Genomic DNA, 20,210 nt, shown 5'->3' with positions numbered 1-20,210 from the left:
AAGGGATCTTCCTGACCCAGGGATTGAATCCATGTGGCCTGCATTGGCAGGGGGATTCTTTACCACGGAGCCCCAAGGGAAGCCCATGAGCCCCCTTAGGACTGGCTTTTTTTTAAACTTAGCATAATGTTTTTAAGGTTTATCCATTTTGTGTGTGTTTTATTCTTATTACAGCTGAATAACATTCCATATTATGGCTATACCACATTTTATATATTTGTGGATAACTTTTTGAGGTATTTATGGGCTTTTCTCCCAGTGTTTTCCTTGTTGTCTTATTTCCATTCAAACAGGTCTCGGGATTTTCTGTTTGTTTCCTCAGAAGGGTCTTTGGCAGCACAGAAAATTGACATAGTTTACAAGAATTCTTGGTCTTCACTTCTAAAAACTCAAGAGGTAGAACAGGGCTTGAGGAAGGGGGCTCTATGCCTTGGACTGCGGGAGAGATCTGAGAGACATCTCTTTGCCCCCTCAGAGTGCACTGGGCAGACAGTGCGCCCCAAGACAGGAATGGTAGACCATGGGCATGGGGGCCCAGCTCCCCAGAGGCTCCGGTGCCCTATCCCTGGCACAGAAGCCTCATAAAACAGCCAGGCCAAAAGAAAGCATGTGTCTTTAATGGTGACCTGTGTGGGCAGATGACAGAAGAATGGAGGAGCCCAGTGCTTTGCAGCATCTGAAACCCTGCAGAGTTCATACACACCTGAGGCAGAAGCACAAGAATGACTGAGGGTGAAAAAAAAAGAATGAGGTTGAATTTTCTACTGGCCCTGATGTGTGGGGGAATCAGGGGAGAATGAGATACAGTCGTTCTCGCACACCTGGTTTTGAGGCCCAAGATCAGTCTACACTATACTCGTTAGATAAGTTCATTGAAACCAAGAATATGGTGCACATCTCATACTCACCAGATATAACTCCAACACGACAGGACAGGACATTCTACTTAGAAAAATGTTTTATATGCTGCCTGTGCCCCTTAGTCTGTGACTTTTCTGCATGACCCCTTTCCAATGAAGCAAGACAAGCTTATTATGCAACATAACATCCTTGACCTTTTTTCCCCAAAACAACTTGTACCAAAGTTTAAATTTTGGTAAAACTAATACTTTGAATTTATACTTCAGGCTCAACTGATAAATCATCTCACAGCTACAGGAAAAATAAAGTAAAACATTGAAGACAAATTAAGAAAAAGCATATAGGGTTCCCCATCATTTATACCCAAGGATAGTGATTTAATCAGTATAGAAATAACAAACTGGCCAGAGTCACAGGAGGGAGGAGGAGTCACAGGAGGAGTGTTGAGGAGCATTGGCTCATTGCAGCTGTCCCCAGAACAGACACAAAAGGGTAGGACTCGGGGCCCCAGCTCTTACTCCAAGGTGGCAGAAGAAAAAGTCTTCTGGGGTTTGTTTTTGGTGGTGTCATAAGATCGGACTAGTTCTTCCTGAGAAATCACAGCTCGTTCTACCTGAGAAAACGCATATCCATCTGAAAGAGCAAAGCATGGGGACGCTGTTAGAAGGTAAATATGTACAGTGAACATTCTGGTAACAGAAATCAAAACCCCTCCCCATCTGGGGCACATTGGCCACCTCAGGCAGGGATGGCTGAGACAGGGAGAGTGGCAAGGTCTGGGGAGGGCTTGGTGATGGAGCAGTTTGCAAACCTAGCTGCATCAGAACCACTGACGAAGCCCTTTCTGCATCCTTCTTTCTGGGGCCAATGGGTCTGCATGGCTGGACATCACTGGGTGCTTTTTAAAGTTCTCCCAAGGATTCTGATGTGGTGCCTGATGCTCCCTGAGAGCCATGTCCTGGAGGATGCAGCCTGGCCAAGGGGCCCAGGGGCTCATGCCTGTCTCTATGGGCCTGTGGCCCAGCCCAGTCTGAGCAGCTCAAGAGGGGACCCACAGGTCCCTCACTACATTTTCCCACCACCATTCAAGAGAAGGGGCCCTGGAATAGTCTGAGTCTTGAAACTAAAACCTACAACTGGAACCCAGAAAGGTAAGTTTTGAAGCTGAAAACATGCTGGGGGACAACATGCAATATTAATATTAAACTTGATTTAAAAAAAAAAAAAGTCCACCATGCTGGAAATGTCTCTGTTTTAAAAATTTAGCTGATTTTAACTAAGTATTCAAAGTGGTTTACTTGAGTTGACATGAATAACAGGGTCATGGGTAGAAGTTCCCAGAGGAAATAACTCATGACCAGCACTCTCTCTCTCTCTGGGAGAATCAATCCTAGAATCATTTCTGAAAGCGATACCAGCTCTTGTGGGGCAATGAGGAGAGCTGATGAGTATTTCCGCTCTTCTCTAACTTCTGACCTTGGCAGGTCAGACCTAGAGCAGTCTCATATTTGAACAATATTAATACATTTAGGTTAAAACACGACCCTGAGCAAGCACATGCTGCTTCCACACACTCCCAAGCTTTACTATGGCTCACTGGTGACAGTGGATTTACTTGTGAGTAGCCATGCTCTTTAGCAGAAGAAAACGTAACTTGTGTCCATGTGTTGTGAACTGGCTTATGTGCTTGTCTGTCGAAGGAGAGAGGGATGTGGTGGTCCACAGCCTTCTCTGCATGGAGAGCCGCCCAGGAGCTGGTAAGAAGCCTGGTACCCCGCACAAAGGCAGGACCAGTGGTTCTCAAACTACAGTGGGCACCACCACCAGACAGTTGATTCAGTGAGTCTGCAGTGGGGCCCAAGAGCCAACAGTTCTAGCAACTTCCCGGGTGACACTTCTGCTCCTGGGTTAAGGACGGTGCATGGAGCACCACTGTTTTAGGCCATTTTCACCATGGTATTGGACTGGATGCAGGTATCAGTGGCTTCCCATTCCCAGGGATGACCTTCCTCCCACTCGGGATGGATCCACCCAGAATCTCAAGGTGGAATCTGGGTTGGCACTTCTCACGTGTCACGGATTCTTTGCGTGGCTGTGGGGACAGGAGGGAGTGCCCTGTGGCAGCAAGTCCCTGAGAAGATTTTCTGAGCACAGTGCCGCCCCCCCCCCCCCGCCTCCCCCAAGCACAAGTCCAGGCTCTGTCAGCAATGCAAACTGCCGAAGGAGGAAAAACCACTGTCCTTCACTTTATCTTAAATGTTGAGGGCTGTGAAAAATAAAAATATGAGAACAGCCTCACCCTTATAAAATGAAGATGTCTTCGCATTTTAAATGGTCTCCTTGTTCTGCATTAATGGTTTTTAAAAATTCAGGCAGTCACCTTTTTAAAAACGTGGTTAAATGCATGTAGCATAAAGTTTACCATCTTAAGGACATGAAGTGTCCAGTTCAGTGGCACTAAGAACAGACACAAGGCTATGCAGACACCCCCACCCTCTGGCCCCGGAACTCTCTGCCTCCGCAACCTGAGACTCCCCTCGCCCCTCCCCTGGAAACCCTGCTCTCCCTCTGAAAATCTGACTGCTCCCGGGACCTCATGTCTGTGGGGTCACACAGTACTTGTCCTTTCGTGCCTGGCTTATTTCACTCAGCATGTGCCTTCAAGGAGGAGGACCTCACGTTTAACCGCCCATCCTTCTGTGAGTCAATGACATCTCCATGTTGTGCGCGTGACTTACGTGGGGCACCTAGGTCAACAGAGTTGTTCCGGAAGATCACCTGACAGGGCCTGGGACTCGCGGACCTTTGGAGATTCACTTCCTCCACCTTGGACCTAAATCAAACACAGACTGGCTTTAGTTCATTGCGTACTAAGTTGTGTTAGTCGTGTCTGATTCTTTGTGACCCCATGGACTGTAGCCCACCAGGCTCCTCTGTCCATGGGATTCTCCAGGCCAGGATACTGGAGTGGGTTGCCATTTCCTACTTCAGGGGATCTTCCCAACCCAAGGACTGAACCTGCATCTTTGTGTCTCCTTCATTGGCAGGCAAGTTATTTACCACTAGTGCCACCTGGGAAGCAGATTTAAAGGGATTTGTTGGAGGAAAAAAAAGTTTCAAGGTAAAAGTAAAAAAAAAAACTTCCTTACCACTTGGAGAATGTTCTTACATTTAAAATAAAATGGATATTATCCAGACACTCTCGGCAAGATGCTTCTAAAATAGTATTTTGCTGTGAGCATCTCTTATATTGTTTAGTCATTATGTCGTGTCCAACTCTTTGTGACCCCATGGACTGCAGCATGCCGAGCTCCTCAGTCCTTCACTATAGCCCAGATACACATATCCCACTATTACTCAAACTCATGTCCATTGAGTTGATGATGCTATCCAACCATCTCATCCTCTGTCACCTGCTTCTCCTCCTGCCCTCAATCTTTCCCAGCATCAGGGTCTTTTCCAATGAGTCGGCTCTTCGCATCAGGTAGCCAAAGTATTGGAGCTTCAGCTTCAGCATCGGCCCTTCCAATGAATATTCAGGCTTGATTTCCTTTAGGATGGACTGGTTTGATCTCCTTGTTGTCCAAGGGACTCTCAAGAGTCTTCTCTAGCACCACAATTCGAAAGTATCAATTCTTTGGCACTCAGCCCTGTTTATGGTCGAACTCTCACATCTGTACATGACTGCTTCATGTACAGCCCTCCTGTTTTCTCCAAAGAGCTGAACTGGACAATGAATGTCCTGTTTTTCTCAGGCCTCTGAGAGTACCTTAGAGATCTTATGGCATGTATTTTCAGAATCTTTGCCCCAGTTTCCTTTTCTTACAGCAAAGCCATCATCTAGAGTGGTTCAAGATTCTTTTTCAAATTATTTATTTATGACAGCACTGGGTCTTGGTTGCTTTGCACAGGCTTTCTCTAGTTTTGTGAGTGCGGGTTCTCACTGTGGTGGCTCCTCTTTTTGTGGTGCACAGGCTTTAGAGTACTTGTAGAGTGTGAGCTTAGTTGCCCTGCGACATGCGGAATCTTCCCAGACCAGGGATCAGCATATGGGATCTTAGTTCCCGGACCAGAGATCAAACCTGTTTTCCCCTGCATTGGCAGGCAGATTCTTAACCATTGGACCACCAGGGAAGTCCCAGTCTGAGACTCTTGACAGTGTATGTCAAGACAGGTTGGCTCTGGGCGTGAAAGCTTCTCCAGATCCCAAGGCTGATTGGGGGACCGCGCGGGAAAGTCAACAGTGAGAGAACCAAGAATCTTGAACTCCTACAACTTTTTCATTTCTTGCTCTCTTCCTTGGTGAACTGATGATTTTCTATAGTGATAAGCTTGATTCCTCTTTCTTTACTTTTGTGTATTTAATATAAGCTTTTGCTTTGTGGCTACTATGACACTTACATAAAACAATTTATATTGGTAACAGTCTGTTTTAAGTTGATAAAAACTCAAGTTAGAGTGCATTTTAAAACTTTACACTTTCACCAACATGGGTTTGATCCTGGCATTGGGAAGATCCCCCAGAAAAGGAAATGGCAACCACTCCAGTGTTCTTGCCTGGGAAAGCCTGGCGGGCTACAGTCCATGGGTCACAAAGAGTTGGAGACAACCTAGCAACTAAAACAAACAACAGTGCTTTAGGTTACTGATGTTGCAATTTACCTATTTTTATCTCGTGTATCTATCAACAAATGATTGTGGTTTTAGTTATTTTTACTACTTTTGTCTTTTAACTTTTACATTAGTGCAGGTTCATAAGTGATTAAACTCACCACCTTCACATGAGATTATTCTGAATCTTACTATTTATTTACCTTTATCATTTAGATTCATACTGTCACACCTTTTCCTTTTACTTCTTAGTGCCCTTTTGTTTTGGCTTAAAGAAGTCCCTTTAACGTTTCTTTCTCTTTCTTTTTTTTTGGCTGCACTGGGTCTTCGCTGCTGCATCGGACTTTTCTCTAGTTGTGGCGAGCGGGCTCTGCTCTCTAGTTGCGGTGTGTGGGCTTCTCACTGCCGTGGCTTCTCGTGTGGAGCACGGGCTCTAGGGCACGTGGGCTTCAACAACTGTGCTGTGTGGGCTCAGCAGTTGTGGTGCACAGGCTTAGTTGCTCTGTAAGATGTGGAATCTTCCCGGACCAGGGGTCAAACCCATTTCTCCTGCATTGGCAGATGGATATTTAACCACTGGACCACCAGGGGAGTCCCCCTTTGAAGACCAGTCTAGTGGTGATGAATGCCTTCAGCTTTTGCTTGTCTGGAAAACTCTTTATCTCTTCTCCACTTCTGAAGTATACCTCTGCTGAGTGAAGTATTCTTGGTTGGTACTTTTTTTTTCCTTCAGCATGACACCCTACTCTCTCTCAGCCTGGAAGATTTCTTCTCATAGCCTCATGGGCATCCCCTTTTGTATCATTAACTTCTTTTCTTTTGCAGCTTCAAGGAGTCTCTCTTCATCTTTGATTTTTCACAGTTTTACATATATATATAAAATATATATAACACAGAGTTTCTCTGGTGACTCAGATGGTAAAGGATCTGCCTGCAGTGCAGGAGATCTGCGTTTAATCCCTGGGTTGGGAATATCTCCTTGAGAAGGAAATGGCAACCCATCCCAGTATTCTCTCCTGGAGAATCCCATGGACAGAGGAGCCTGGCAGACTATAATTTGCTAATGAGTCTCAGTGAAATATTTTAGGGGTTGAATCTGATTCAGGCTTTCTTATGGCTTCATGTATCTGAATATGTGGACATATATTTTTTTTTAATTCTCTTGGGTAAATACCTAGAAATGGAGCTGCAGGGTCACAGGATAGGTGTTTGCTTAAATGGATTAGAATGACCAGTTATCCAAACTGATTGTACGAGAGTCCTAGCCACTCTTCATTCTCATCACACTTGATACTATTGATGGTACATACTCAGTTCAGTTCAGTTCAGTTCAGTCACTCAGTCATGTCTGACTCTTTGCAACCCCATGAATTGCTACATGCCAGGCCTCCCTGTCCATCACCAACTCCCGGAGTTTACCCAAACTCATGTCCATCAAGTCGGTGATGCCATCCAGCCATCTCATCCTCTGTCGTCCCCTCCTCCTCCTGCCCCCAATCCCTCCCAGCATCAGAGTCTTTTCCAATGAGTCAATTCTTTGAATGAGGTGCCCAAAGTACTGGAGTTTCAGCTGCAGCATCAGTCCCCCCAGTGAACACCCAGGACTGATCTCCTTTAGGATGGACTGGTTGGATCTCCTTGCAGTCCAAGGGACTCTCAAGAGTCTTCTCCAACACCACAGTTCAAAAGCATCAATTCTTCGGCACTCAGCTTCCTTCACAGTCCAACTCTCACATCCATACATGACCACTGGAAAAACCATAGCCTTGACTAGATGGACCTTTGTTGGCAAAGTAATGTCTCTGCTTTTTAATATGCTGTCTAGGTTGGTCATAACTTTCCTTCCAAGGAGTAAGTGTCTTTTAATTTCATGGCTGCAATCACCATCTGCAGTGATTTTGGAGCCCCAAAAAATAAAGTCTGACACTGTTTCCACTGTTTCCTCATCTATTTCCCATGAAGTGATGGGACCAGATGCCATGATCTTAGTTTTCTGAATGTTGAGCTTTTAAGCCAACTTTTTCACTCTCCTCTTTCACTTTCATCAAGAGGCTTTTTAGTTCCTCTTCACTTTCTGCCATAAGGATGGTGTTATCTGCATATCTGAGGTTATTGATATTTCTCCCAGCAATCTTGATTCCAGCTTGTGTTCTTCCAGCCCAGCATTTCTCATGAGGTACTCTGCATATAAGTTAAATAAGCAGGGTGACAGTATACAGCCTTGACGAACTCCTTTTCCTATTTGGAACCAGTCTGTTGTTCCATTTCCAGTTCTAATTGTTGCTTCCTGACCTGCATATAGAGGTCAGGAGGCAGGTCAGGTGCTCTGGTATTCCCATCTCTTTCAGAATTTTCCACAGTTTATTGTGATCCACACAGTCAAAGGCTTTGGCATAGTCAATAAAGCAGAAATAGATGTTTTTCTGAAACTCTCTTGCTTTTTCCATGATCCAGCGGATGTTGGCAATTTGATCTCTGGTTCCTCTGCCTTTTCTAAAACCAGCTTGAACATCTGGAAGTTCATGGTTCACGTATTGCCTGGCTTGGAGAATTTTGAGCATTACTTTAGCATGTGAGATGAGTGCAATTGTGTGGTAGTTTGAGCATTCTTTGGCATTGCCTTTCTTTGGGATTGGAATGAAAACTGACCTACATACTCAGTAGGTGCCAAATACATGGATATTGGTTGATCACCCCATTCATTTGCTTTAGATTTGCCTGTACTACAATGTTGCTTCCCCCTAGGACTTTTAAATGTGCTTTTGGGTCTCTTTACCCAAGCCACACCATCAGTTGTTTTCCATCCTTTCCTTTAAGCCTAACAAAGCACTTAAATGTAGTAGGTATTCAGCATATTCCAAAGATTGATTCTTTGCCTTAGAACCCCTGCAAAAACACTCCAGATTCAGAGAATGCCAACTGGAAACCAGGTCACGCTCAGGCCTCCAGTGAAAGCCCAGAACAAACGTCTGACATGGTTACTGAGAAGACCTGTGGTCCTTTCACTCAGAACAGCTCCCAGGTTATGTCAAGCAGTTGGAACTGATCTCTCTCTGGAGCTGGTGTGCATGCAGAGGTTAAAGTCTTAATGAGAGGAATGGGATTTCCTGACACTGTGGGTGTGGGATGTGAGGAAGAGGAAGTGAGGAGGACCTCGGGATTTGGGGCCAAGAGCCATTGATTGAAAGGAAGACCATGGAGGGGTGCAGCAGAAGAGGGGCCTGCCCTCCTGGGGATTCAATGCTCAAGATGCCGAGAGGACCTGGGAAATCGTGGCGGGTCAATCCCCACACCCCTGGGAGGGAAAGGGCAGGAAGCGGAAAGAACAAGGGAAACAGGTTTTTCACAAAAGTCAGGATAAAGGGAATTGCCTCACCTCTGTACAGAGTCTCTGCGAAGTACCTGAACTCCGCTGCTTTCCATCTCCCGAACCTCTTCCAGCAAAGTTCTGTGGCAGGTGTTTCTAATCCTGTAAGAGACGGAAAGAGAAAAGGGACATAAGACATGAGCTCTGCACACTGGGAGTAATGGTTTCTCCCCTCCTGGATGACAGCTGGACACCCCTTGGCTACAAGCAGTGTGGAGGGATGCAAGGCAGCATGTCCTGTCTGCGTGTGAACAGCAGCGTCTACTTTTCTGGTAACTGAGAGCATTGCTGCTGCTGCTGTTGCTCAGTCACTTCAGTCGTGTCTGACTCTGCCGCCGCAGGGGCTATAGCCCCCAGAATCCTCTGTCCATGGGATTCTCCAGGCATGAATACTGGAGGGTTGCCAAGCCCTCCTCCAGGGCATCTTCCCGACCCAGGGATCAAACTCACATCTCTTATGTCTCCAGCACTGGCAGGTGTATTCTTTACCACTGTGCCAACTGGGAAGCCCTGAGAGCATTCTGGAGGTGGACAATGTGAATTAGCAACCAGCCACTTCAAACACTGCTGACTTTCTGTGAAAGCCTAGATATTTCTGAGTATGTGCTGAGCCTGCACACCACAAATACTGAGCCTGTGTGCCACAACTAAAGAATCCATGTGTCGCAACGAAAGATCTCATATGACACATCTAAGATCCTGCGTGCCATAATTAAGACCCAATGCAGCCAATGGCACTCCACTCCAGTACGCTTGCCTGGAAAATCCCATGGATGGAGGAGCCTGGTAGGCTGCAGTCCATGGGGTCGCGAAGAGTCAGCCACAGGATGGGAAAAGGTCAATGTTCATTCCAGTCCCAATAAAGGGCAATGCCAAAGAATGTTCAAACTACTGCACAATTGCACTCATCTCACAATCTAGTAAAGTAATGCTCAAAATTCTCCAAGCTAGGCTTCAACAGTATGTGAAGTGAGAATTCCCAGATGTTAAGCTATGACAAACCTAGACAGCATATTAAAAAGCAGAGACATTACTTTACCAACTAAGGTCCATATAGTCAAAGCTGTGGTTTTTCCAGTAGTCATGTATGAATTTGAGAGTTGGACCATAAAGAAGGCTGAGTGCCAAGGAATTGATGATTTGAACTGTAGTGTTAGAGAAGACTACTGAGTGTCCCTTGGACTGCAAGGAGATCAAACCAATCAATCTTAAAGGAAATCAGTCCTGAATATATACTGGAAGGACTGATGCTGAAGGTGAAGCTCCAATACTTTGGGCACCTGATGTGAATAACTAACTCATTGGAAAAGACCCTGATGCTGAGAAAGACTTAAGGCAGGACCAGAAGGTAACAGCAGAGGATGAGGTGGTTGGATGGGATCACCAACTCAATGGACATGAGTTTGAGCAAGCTCCAGGAGTTGGTGATGGACAGGGAGGCCTGGTGTGCTGCAGTCCATGGGATCACAAAGAGTCAGACACGACTGAGTGACTGAGCTGAACTGAACTGACTGAGATGAACCAGAGATCAAACTGAAACATCCACTGGATCATAGAAAAAGCAACACAATTCCAGAAAAACATCTGAGTGACTGAGTGAGTGAAGTCGTGCAGTCATGTCCGACTCTTAGCAACTCTATCAACTGTAGCCTTCCAGGCTCCTCCGTCCATGGGATTTTCCAGGCAAGGATATTGGAATGGGTTGCCATTTCCTTCTCTAGGGGATCTTCCCCACCCAAGGATCAAACCCGCATCTCCTGTGTCTCCTGCATTGCAAACTGATTCTTTACCCATTGAGCCATTGGGGAAGCCCAGAAAAACATCTACTTCTGCTTTATTGACTACACTAAAGCCTTTTACTGTGTGAATCACAGCAAACTGTGGAAAATTCTTCAAGAGATGGGAATACCAGACACCTTACCTGCCTCCTGTGAAACCTATGTGCAGGTCAAAAAGCAACAGTTAGAACTAGACATGGGACAACAAACTGGTTCAAATTGGGAAAGGAGTACATCAAGGCTATATATTGTTACCCTGCTTTCTTAATTTATATGCCGAGTGCATCATAAGAAATGCTGGACTGGATGAAGCAAAGCTGGAATCAAGATTGCCAGAACTACCAACAACCTCAGATATGCAGATGACACCACCTTTATGGCAGAAAGCAAAAAGGAACTTAAGAGCCTCTTGATGAAAGTGAAAGAGGAGGGTGAAAAAACTGGCTTAAATCTCAACATTCAAAAACTAAGATCCTGGCATCTGGTCCCATCACTTCATGGCAAATAGATGGGGAAACAATGGAAACAGTGACAGACTTTATTTTCTTGGGCTCCAAAATCACTGCAGATGGTGACTGCAGCCATGAAATTTAAAGATGCTTGCTCCTTGGAAGAAAAGCTGTGACCAACCTGCTGCTGCTGCTGCTAAGTTGCTTCAGTCGTGTCTGACTCTGTGCGACCCCAGAGACGGCAGCCCACCGTCCCTGTGATTCTCCAGGCAAGAACACTGGAGTGGGTTGCCATTTCCTTCTCCAATGCATGAAAGTGAAAAGTGAAAGTGAATTCGCTCAGTTGTGTCTGACTCTTAGCGACCCCATGGACTGCAGCCTACCAGGCTCCTCCGTCCATGGGATTTTCCAGGCAAGATTACTGGAGTGGGGTGCCATTGCCTTCTCCGATGACCAACCTAGACAACATATTAAAAAGCAGAGACATTACTTTGCAGACAAAGGTCCATTTGGTCAAAGCTATGGTTTTTCCAGTAGTCATATATGGATGTGAGTTGGACCATAAAGAAAGCTGAGTTGCAGAAGAATTGATGCTTTTGATCTGTGGTGTTGGAGAAAACTCTTAGAGAGTCCCTTGGACTGCAAGGAGATCCAACCAGTCCATCCTAAAGGAAATCAGTCCTGAATATATACTGGAAGGACTGATGCTGAAACTGAAGCTCCAATACTTTGACCACCTGATGTGAAGTGCCGACTCATTAGAAAAGACCCTGATGCCGGGAAAGATTGAAGCAGGAGGAGAAGGGAACAACAGAGGATGACATTATTGACCAACACTGACACTATGGACATGAGTTTGAGAAAGCTCTGGGAGATGGTGAAAGACAAAGATGCCTGGCATGCTACACTCCATGGGGTTGTAAAAAGTCAGACATGACTGAGCAACTGAAAAACAACAAATCTAATAATATTGGCTCAGACAATAAACGAATCTGCCTACCATGCTGGAGACCCAGGTTCGATTCCTGGGTCAGGAAGATCCCCTGGAGAAGGGAATGGCTAACCACTCCAGATTCTTGCCTAGAGAATCCCATGGGCAGAGAAGCCTGGTGGGCTACAGCCCATGGCATTGCAACAGAGTTAGACACGACTGAATGTCTAACACTTTTTCAATCTAATATTTAAATATTCTGGGAGAATTGGATTTGAAAGACTCTTATGCCAAATTTTTTGAAAGTAAAGAATGACTTTCTGATTTCAATATTTCCCTTCTAGTTCTTATTTTATCATTAATTCTTAATCTGTGATCATCTGGTATCACATTTTGTTTCCTGTAAAGTAGATAAGAGTTCCACACTAAAGAGTGAAGAAATGGACCTCTTTTCAGAAAAAAAATATGAACTTTATAATATTTCTACCAAATTTGCCTCTCATACACTTGGTTCCATCTTTTTTTCCTAAATTGATTGCTGGTAAATCTCCAGTGGCAAAAAGCAAAGGGCATTTTCTTCCTTTAAAAGCTCCATGACATTTAATATTCACAGGGTGGCATTAAACTAAGTGTTTAATTTGAGAGCCATACAATTGTAAAGGATAATTAACTATGATAATATATTCTCTGGTTACCACTTCATTTTTCAACTTACGATTTCCACGCTACATTTTGAATCAGGCACACAATCGGGACTATGAAAAAACCAAGCCAAAAGTGTGGACACACCAGAGCCATACTGCCCTGCAAATAAGCAGAGATAAGGGACATTTCAATAAGAATCTTTTAGTTTGCCAACAATGAGTGCCAAGAGCAGCTTTCAGTTTCCTCCCCGCCACAAAAAAAACAACCCGGAGATGTCAGGAAAGGCATGGATGTGAATCCATATGACTGCAGTCCTATGAATCTAGAACTACTAAATCAATTAAATAAACAGGTATATAAAACCTAAATATAGTATTAACTAACTTAATTTAATACCTTCATTGAAACGTTCAAAATGCAAAAAGAGAATCTCGAAAGCAGCAAGAGAGAAGTAAATCAGCACATACAAGGATCGTCAGTGAGATCACTAGCAGATTTCTCATCAGTAACACTACGGGCCAGAAGACATTGGGCCCATAAATTCAAAGTGCTAAAAGAAAACTCCTATCAAACAGAAACCCAGTTTCTGGCAAGACTGTCTTTCGAAAGCGAGAAGGAGAGATTTAGAGCACACTCACCTGTCCTGTCATCTCAGGAGCAACAGGAACAGTGGGCCAGAGGGAGGAGTAAACCGCAAAAAACCCCAGCCAAATCATTATGCTGCCCCAAATAGCGAAATGGGTGAACTGCAGACAGAAGAGCAGCATGCAAATACTTCAGCCTCCTCTACTTAAAAGGACATTTTTTTAAACGCTATTAATCAACTACCAAAATCCATTTGTCCAAACCGTAAGGTCTCATAGGAAGAAGTTGATAATTTTTCAATTTGTTGCTATCTTAGACTTCCTAACATCTTCCTCAGAATACTTTGCTATGAACTCAAGTATCAAAAACAACTGTACCTTGTTCACCCAAGCCAAGTGGTGTTGAGAGTCTTCAGTGAAAAGATCAACTCTCAATAGATGTGGTTCACTACAATTGGTGGGTGATTTAATGCGACTTGGGCTTCTGTCTGTTTATTAATACAAAGTTCTTTACAGTAAAAAAAAATTCAAATACAAATCATTGAGAGAGAAACATTTGAATGTATCATACTTGCTCCATGTGAATAACTGTGGAACAATGTCAGTAGTTGTGATCCTTAGACTGGCCGGAACTGGTAGGTCTTGTGTACGTATCAACTGTATATGCCATTCTGGCTGAGACCGCAGCTGAAGGACCACTGACCAGGCCTGAGTCTGGGAACTGCTGCCAGATTCTCCAATGATAGATGCTAAAATAGTAGACCCTTCTGTGGATCTGTGATCTGTTGCTTTGAGCAGCTGGTGTTAGCAGGGGAATAGTGAGGAAAACGACAAGGAGACCCATGTTCTACCCTTGGCCACAGTGGGTACACCTCGTAAACTGAGCAGGCCCAAGATGTATTATCTGTACATAATGAGGCAACTGGCTAGACTAGACCAAATGTTCTCATCCTAAACGTTTTTGTTTAGTTGTCAAGTTGTGTTCGACTCTTTGAGACCCTGTCTACTGTAGCCCACCAGGTTCTTCTGTCCATGGGATTTCCCAGGCAAGAATACTCGAGTGGGCTGCAATTTCCTGCTCCAGGGGATCTTCCCAAGTTGGGAATTGAACTTGTGTCTCCTGAATTGGCAGGAGGATTCTTTACCACTGAACCACCTGGGAAGCCCTCTTATCCTAATAGGATTTTGGTTCTTTTCCTCAATATTTTTTGCCCATTACTTAGTCATCTCTAGAGAAAAAACCCCAAATGTGCTACTTCTCAGAGTATATATTATTTGTTTAGGAGTCATTTTCAAGGGCACTTTTTCACACTCCTTAAAAATAACCTCTAACCCAAACAATTCTTTCTCCGATTAGAGTAAACAGAACTGGTCTCTTGAGAACTCTTGTCTCGTGGTAACACAGATGGAGAAGAGGATCAGTTTGAAGCTATGAACTTCAGACTCTTCAGAACTGCAGTGAGTTTTCCTGTAAGAGTTCCCTTAGAGTCGACATCATGCATCATATGCAATGTGAGGTATTTCTGTGTGGCTTCGAGAGTATTTTCAGACAACTCTCTGTTGGGATCATCACATTCTGGGGGCTGCCAGCCCCCACTGCTGCTTAGAGCTGTGTTCTGTGTCTCTGCTCTTGCTTGCTTTCTGCACCTGATCGGTGACTTCCAGCATCACCCTCCTCCCCAGTGAAGACACTGCCTCCTCGGCCCTCCCTATAGGCAGGGCAGCATCAGCACAAAGGTGAGAAACAGGCCCTTCTCTCTCCTGCCTCCATCCCTACTCCTTCTTAGCCCCCAGGGGAGCTGGAAGGCAGGAGCCCAATCCATCTTAGGCCAGAAGAGATACCTCGTATAGTTCTAAGTGTGCTTTGGCCTTGAACTATTGCCTTATTCACAAATGAGGTTCAGTATATGCAGATGATGGAAGTATCTATGCTCCATGAATATGGTATAATACAATTCGATTGCCTTATGATTTGTAATAAAATATTTTTGTTCATAACTCCTTGGTTCCAACTTAGTGTTGGGGTCCAGTAGGGATGGTGGCAGTCAGAACTCTGAATTGATTGCATCAGAAAGGGAATATATCATAGGCTGCATCAACTTAGTTCTTCAAAAGTGACAAACACATAAAAATTCATTTTCTCTCAGAAACTTTTTGAGCACAACTTGAGACACAACTTATTTATAGATGTAAGTATGTATGTGCAGGTACACATATAATTTATTTAAACTATTGATGTCATAAAAACTAAAATTCTGCTTAATTTATCAGAAATTACACTTGTAATAGTATCCTGAGGAAATCATTACTCATATCTGTAAGTACATCTGTATTGATAACAGTATTGATTATATATCGTTTACAGTAACTAAAGTTAAAATAATTCTAAAAATAATGCAAAATTTTTTAATAAATAAAGTAATGCAAATAATAAGCATCCATGTGCTGAAACATTATTCCATCAATTAATAAGGCATAAAAATTAAAAATTTGGAAAAATATTAAATATCTGTCATTAAGTGAAAAAAAGCAATTTATAAAATATTAAGTACGTTATAATCTTGTTTTTATAGAGGGGTTGGGGAAGACTACATAGAACAAAGACAAAGAGTAGAAGCCAAAATGTCAACATCATTGACACTGAAAGGAATAAGCAATATGTATTTTTCTTTTTGTCTGTATTTGCTAAATTCTCTCTTATCATTCTGTACTTGGATAATAGTGAATTAAGGGTCTCAATTAATGTCATGATAAATTGAATCTGTTTCAAACGTAAAGCAGGAAAATGAATATTCCGCAGCCATTAGATGGCTAGTATGCCTTTCCTCTGGTTTAAATCATCATTCAAACATGTAACACAAGAAGTAAAATGTGGAGACCAGAAAAAAAATGCTTATTACTTTTCTGAAGCTGAAGAAGGACATCAGCGTGCCAACAACCATACTAGATTGAGGAAATATCTTAACAAATACTCACTTTATTCCAAGACATCGTCTCCAAACCAGCTTTCAGACAAACAGTGACAACAACATACTGTGCAATGGGAAGGGAAAGAGATAGGAGAAAAAGTATTAAAACTTTCCATCAGCATCTGCACCTCCACACCTGCTTCCTGACCCTCACCCCGTGGCTTTCCACCACGTCTGCGGAGCTGTGGTGTCAGTAGGCTGCTAAGTGTTTTGCTGCATTTTAGTAATGGAGAAAATGCGACACTTTTCAGTAAGTGTTCCTCATTTAGCAGCTCTGTACCATATGATGAAAATCCACGCTTATGTCTTCAGCTCTTCTATTTATATTCTTTATGAACAGTGTGGAAGATCTGACTCAGATTAGCAGTGGATTGTAATATCTTGTGACTGTGCTGACCCTCAAAGCAAAAACTGCAAAACTATCATTTTGCTGACTAGATCAGAAAGTGTGATATGATCACGCCCACTGGCCTTGAACTATGGCAGGGAAGCAAATATTTCTATCACTAAATTTCTGCCAACTCTACTGGGGATAAATAGGCCAGGCTTTTCAAGATTCACAATACCCTCTGATCCAGAAATTACACTTCTGGAAGATATAGTTACTTCTAAGATATAGTTAACTCATGAGCATAAAGGATCATCTTTGCAGCATTGTTCATACTGGCAAAGGATCCCAAACAACCCTCACATCCACTAAGTGGAGACTAGTTGAATAAATAATGGTGAGTTATCTACACAAGCAGCCCTGAAAGGTAGACTTTCATGGGCTGATTTGAAGCCATCACCAAGGCAAGTTATGTAATGACAAGACACAGAAGAGCACCCCCTGTATGAACAACAACAAATGGATATGAACTTCACATTTCTAGAAATAGAAATAATGCAATCATTGTAACAGTGCCTTCATGAAAAGTCACTACTGTCCTATAATGCTTTAATTGTTTCATTAAACACTAGGAAAAGTGATAATCTGCATGGGTGATCTTACCGTATATATAAAATTCCCAAGAAACAAATAGTCTGTAGTGTAACCACTTTGCAAGACCATATCTGAAAAGTGAAAAAGTCATTTTTTAATTGTAAAGACTGAAACATAGATTTTTAAAATTTATTTTTACTAAAGGTACCCATACTGGACACCAACAATATTTATCAATGAATGGTCACATTTCTCAAGTGTTCTGTCAGTGACAACAATGCTTACTTTGCCTACCACAATTGTGATATTTTTTCATTTTCTTACTTCCTCCAAAGATAGATTTGCTGCTGCTGCTGCTCCTAAGTTTCGTCAGTCGTGTCCGACTCTGCGAGACCCCATAGATGGCAGCCCACCAGGCTCTGCCGTCCCTGGGATTCTCCAGGCAAGAACACTGGAGTGGGTTGCCATTTCCTTCTCCAATGCATGAAAGTGAAAAGTGAAAGTGAAGTCACTCAGTCGTGTCCGACTCTTAGCGACCCCATGGACTGCAGCCTACCAAGCTCCTCTGTCCATGGGATTTTCAAGGCAAGAGTACTAGAGTGGGGTGCCATTGCTATTTAGAAACAAATAAATTGCAAGGAGTACGTGAATGTGATTATTAAGCCTAGTGTCACATGCATCTAAACCATGTAGCAGAATCTATAAATTGAAAGTCCACAGACTTCCCTGGTGGTTCAGTGGCTAAGACTTTGTGCTCCCAATGCACGGGGCCAAGTTCAAGTCCCACACGCCACAACTAAGACCCAGTGGAGCCAAATAAATAAATAGATAAGAATAAATATTTTTTAAGAAAAAGGAAGTTTTTTTAAAACAATCCAATTAGTTATGCCAAAAAGCAAGACAAGGATTCTAAGGATGTTTGTCATCACATTTTTCACACTATTTCTTCTCCAGGATAACTAAAATAATAAACCTAACATAACTTAAAGTTAAAATAGAATTTTCTAAAAAGAATTTCATACTTTTTAACTATTCTTAAATCTGTTATAAACTTACAAATTTCATTTTATAGGGTCAATATTATGTCAAGATTAGGATAATTTCTTAAGATCTTCTTTACACTTTTAAAAATTCTCAATAAATATTGGTGGATGTGGTCCTGGTTGATATAGAAATTTTTAAGTGGGTATGAAGTTGTATCTCATCATCACGGTTTAAATTTTTTTGTTTGTTTAAATATTAATGATGTTGAGCATGTATTTATTAGTTATTTGTCTATCTTCTCTGGATAAATGTCTATTAAAATCCTTTGTACACTTAAAAAAATTTTAAGTCCCTGACCCTAACTCCAATTCAGGTAGCACACCCATATATTTGAGGCTCACGTATTTTCCTGATTTATGTTTTCTCCTGATTTAGAACTCACTAAAATGTGCAATGCCTACTCAGTCGCTCAGTCATGTTCAACTCTGCGAGCCTTTGGACTGTAGCCTGGGCTCCCCTGGTGGTGCTGTTGGTAAGACCTTGCCTGCCAGTGCAGGAGATGCAGGAGAGGCCAGTTCCATCCCTGGGTCGGGAAGATCCCTTGGAGAAGGAAATGACAACCCACTCCAGTATTCTTGCCTAGAGAATCCCATGGACAGAGGAGCCTGGCAGGTTGCAGTCAATCAGTGCACAAAAATCAGACATGCCTGAGGACGCATGCAATGGGTATGAAGTTGTATATCATCATGGTTTCAATTTTTTGTTTGTTTAAATATTAATGATGTTGAACATGTATTTATTAGTTATTTGTCTATCTTCTCTGGATAAATGTCTATTAAAATCCTTTGTACATTTAAAAAATTAGGTCATTTGTCTTTTTATGTTGAGTTATAAATCTTCTCTATATACTCTGGAAACAAATCTTCAGTTATCTGTAACTTGTGTATCCTTTGCTCCATTCTGTGGATTGCATTTTCACTTTCAACTAATTTAACACTTTCCAGCTATTATTTCCTTGAATATTTTTTTTCTGCTTCATTGGTTTTCTCCTCTTGTTCTGGTATACCCATCGTGCTTCTGTTGGTGTGCTGAAAGGCATCTCACATTCTCTAATGCTGTGTTCATTTTTCTTCACTCTTTTATCTCTTGTCTTCAAACTGTGCTGTGCTAAGTCCCTTCAGTATTCTTCAACTCTTTTCGACCCTATGGACTGTAGCCCACCAGGCTCCTCTGTCCATGGGATTTCCCAGGTAGAATACTGGAGTGGATGGACATGCCCTCCTCCAGTGGATCATCCCAATCCAGGGATTGAACCCACGTCTCTTACATTTCCTGCATGAACAGGTGGGTTCTTTACCACTAGCACTGCCTGGCCCTTATTGTCTATTGGTCTAACTTCAAGTTTGCTAATCCTTTTTTCTTCCAGTTCAAATCTACTGTTAGCCTCTCTAACACATTTTTCGAGTTTTTGGTACTTTTCAACTTCAGGGTTTTCATTCAGTTCTTTATCTATCTCCTTCCCTGGTTCTCTCTGGTAAATCAGTTGGCATATGATTTAGCTTATCGCTCTTAATGAAGAAGGGCTACTGTTTTTGAGAGTATCCTTAGACTTGAACTTTCCCCTACTTTGTTTTGAATAGTCATCTTATTTGGGAAAGAGTTTTGGAGCTCTTTTTTTACTACTGGCAAAATCTTGGACCCAGTATTTCTGTGCTAGTGGTCTAGCACAAAGCCACCAGTCTTCTTGGCTTGACTCTCCCAGAAATTCCCTGCCCTACGAGTGAGTTGTGATGAGAGTGGGCCCCAGGAGCCCAGGGTTCTTGGCCTGTCGTGCACGGGGTAGAAACTCTGTCCTGTGAATATTAGTTATGGTGAGAGTGACCAGGGGCCCAGGGTTCTTGGCCTGTCGTGCATGGGGTAGAAACTGTTCCGTGAATGTTAGTTGCCTGGGGGAAAGGGAGCTCTGTCTCGGCCACACCCATCAGAAATCTGGCCTCTTCAATCAGAGTTGGAGGGATGAGAAATGCTGGTGAGCTGCCCTTCCTGTGAGATGGGAACCCTTGACTGAGAGCTGAGAGGAGCAGTAGTCCCATATTCCTGTCTACATCT

At 43.0% G+C, this 20,210-nt stretch overlaps 1 protein-coding gene across 3 annotated transcripts in view; it reads right to left on the bottom strand.

The window, feature by feature from the left end:
* Nucleotides 1-1,004: 1,004 nt before the first annotated feature.
* The window catches only part of LOC133258393 (phospholipid-transporting ATPase IB-like), a 96,085-nt gene continuing 76,879 nt past the window's right edge, over nt 1,005-20,210 (bottom strand). The window contains exons 29-35 of one of the 3 annotated variants that reach the window (XM_061434931.1): nt 17,187-17,248; nt 16,203-16,259; nt 13,281-13,388; nt 12,713-12,801; nt 8,849-8,941; nt 3,600-3,694; nt 1,005-1,494 (exon numbers count right to left, since the gene is read on the bottom strand). In XM_061434931.1, the coding sequence (XP_061290915.1) occupies nt 1,376-1,494; nt 3,600-3,694; nt 8,849-8,941; nt 12,713-12,801; nt 13,281-13,388; nt 16,203-16,259; nt 17,187-17,248 (623 nt within the window). In that variant the 3' untranslated portion in view covers nt 1,005-1,375. The remainder of the gene's footprint in view (nt 1,495-3,599; nt 3,695-8,848; nt 8,942-12,712; nt 12,802-13,280; nt 13,389-16,202; nt 16,260-17,186; nt 17,249-20,210) is intronic. The other 2 variants (XM_061434929.1, XM_061434930.1) reach the window with 2 other exon arrangements.

This window comes from Bos javanicus, chromosome 12, assembly GCF_032452875.1.
Source record: "Bos javanicus breed banteng chromosome 12, ARS-OSU_banteng_1.0, whole genome shotgun sequence".
Lineage (NCBI taxonomy): Eukaryota > Metazoa > Chordata > Mammalia > Artiodactyla > Bovidae > Bos > Bos javanicus.
The sequence above is the reverse complement of the archived record's forward strand: the minus strand, read 5'-3'. Positions and strand labels throughout refer to the sequence as shown.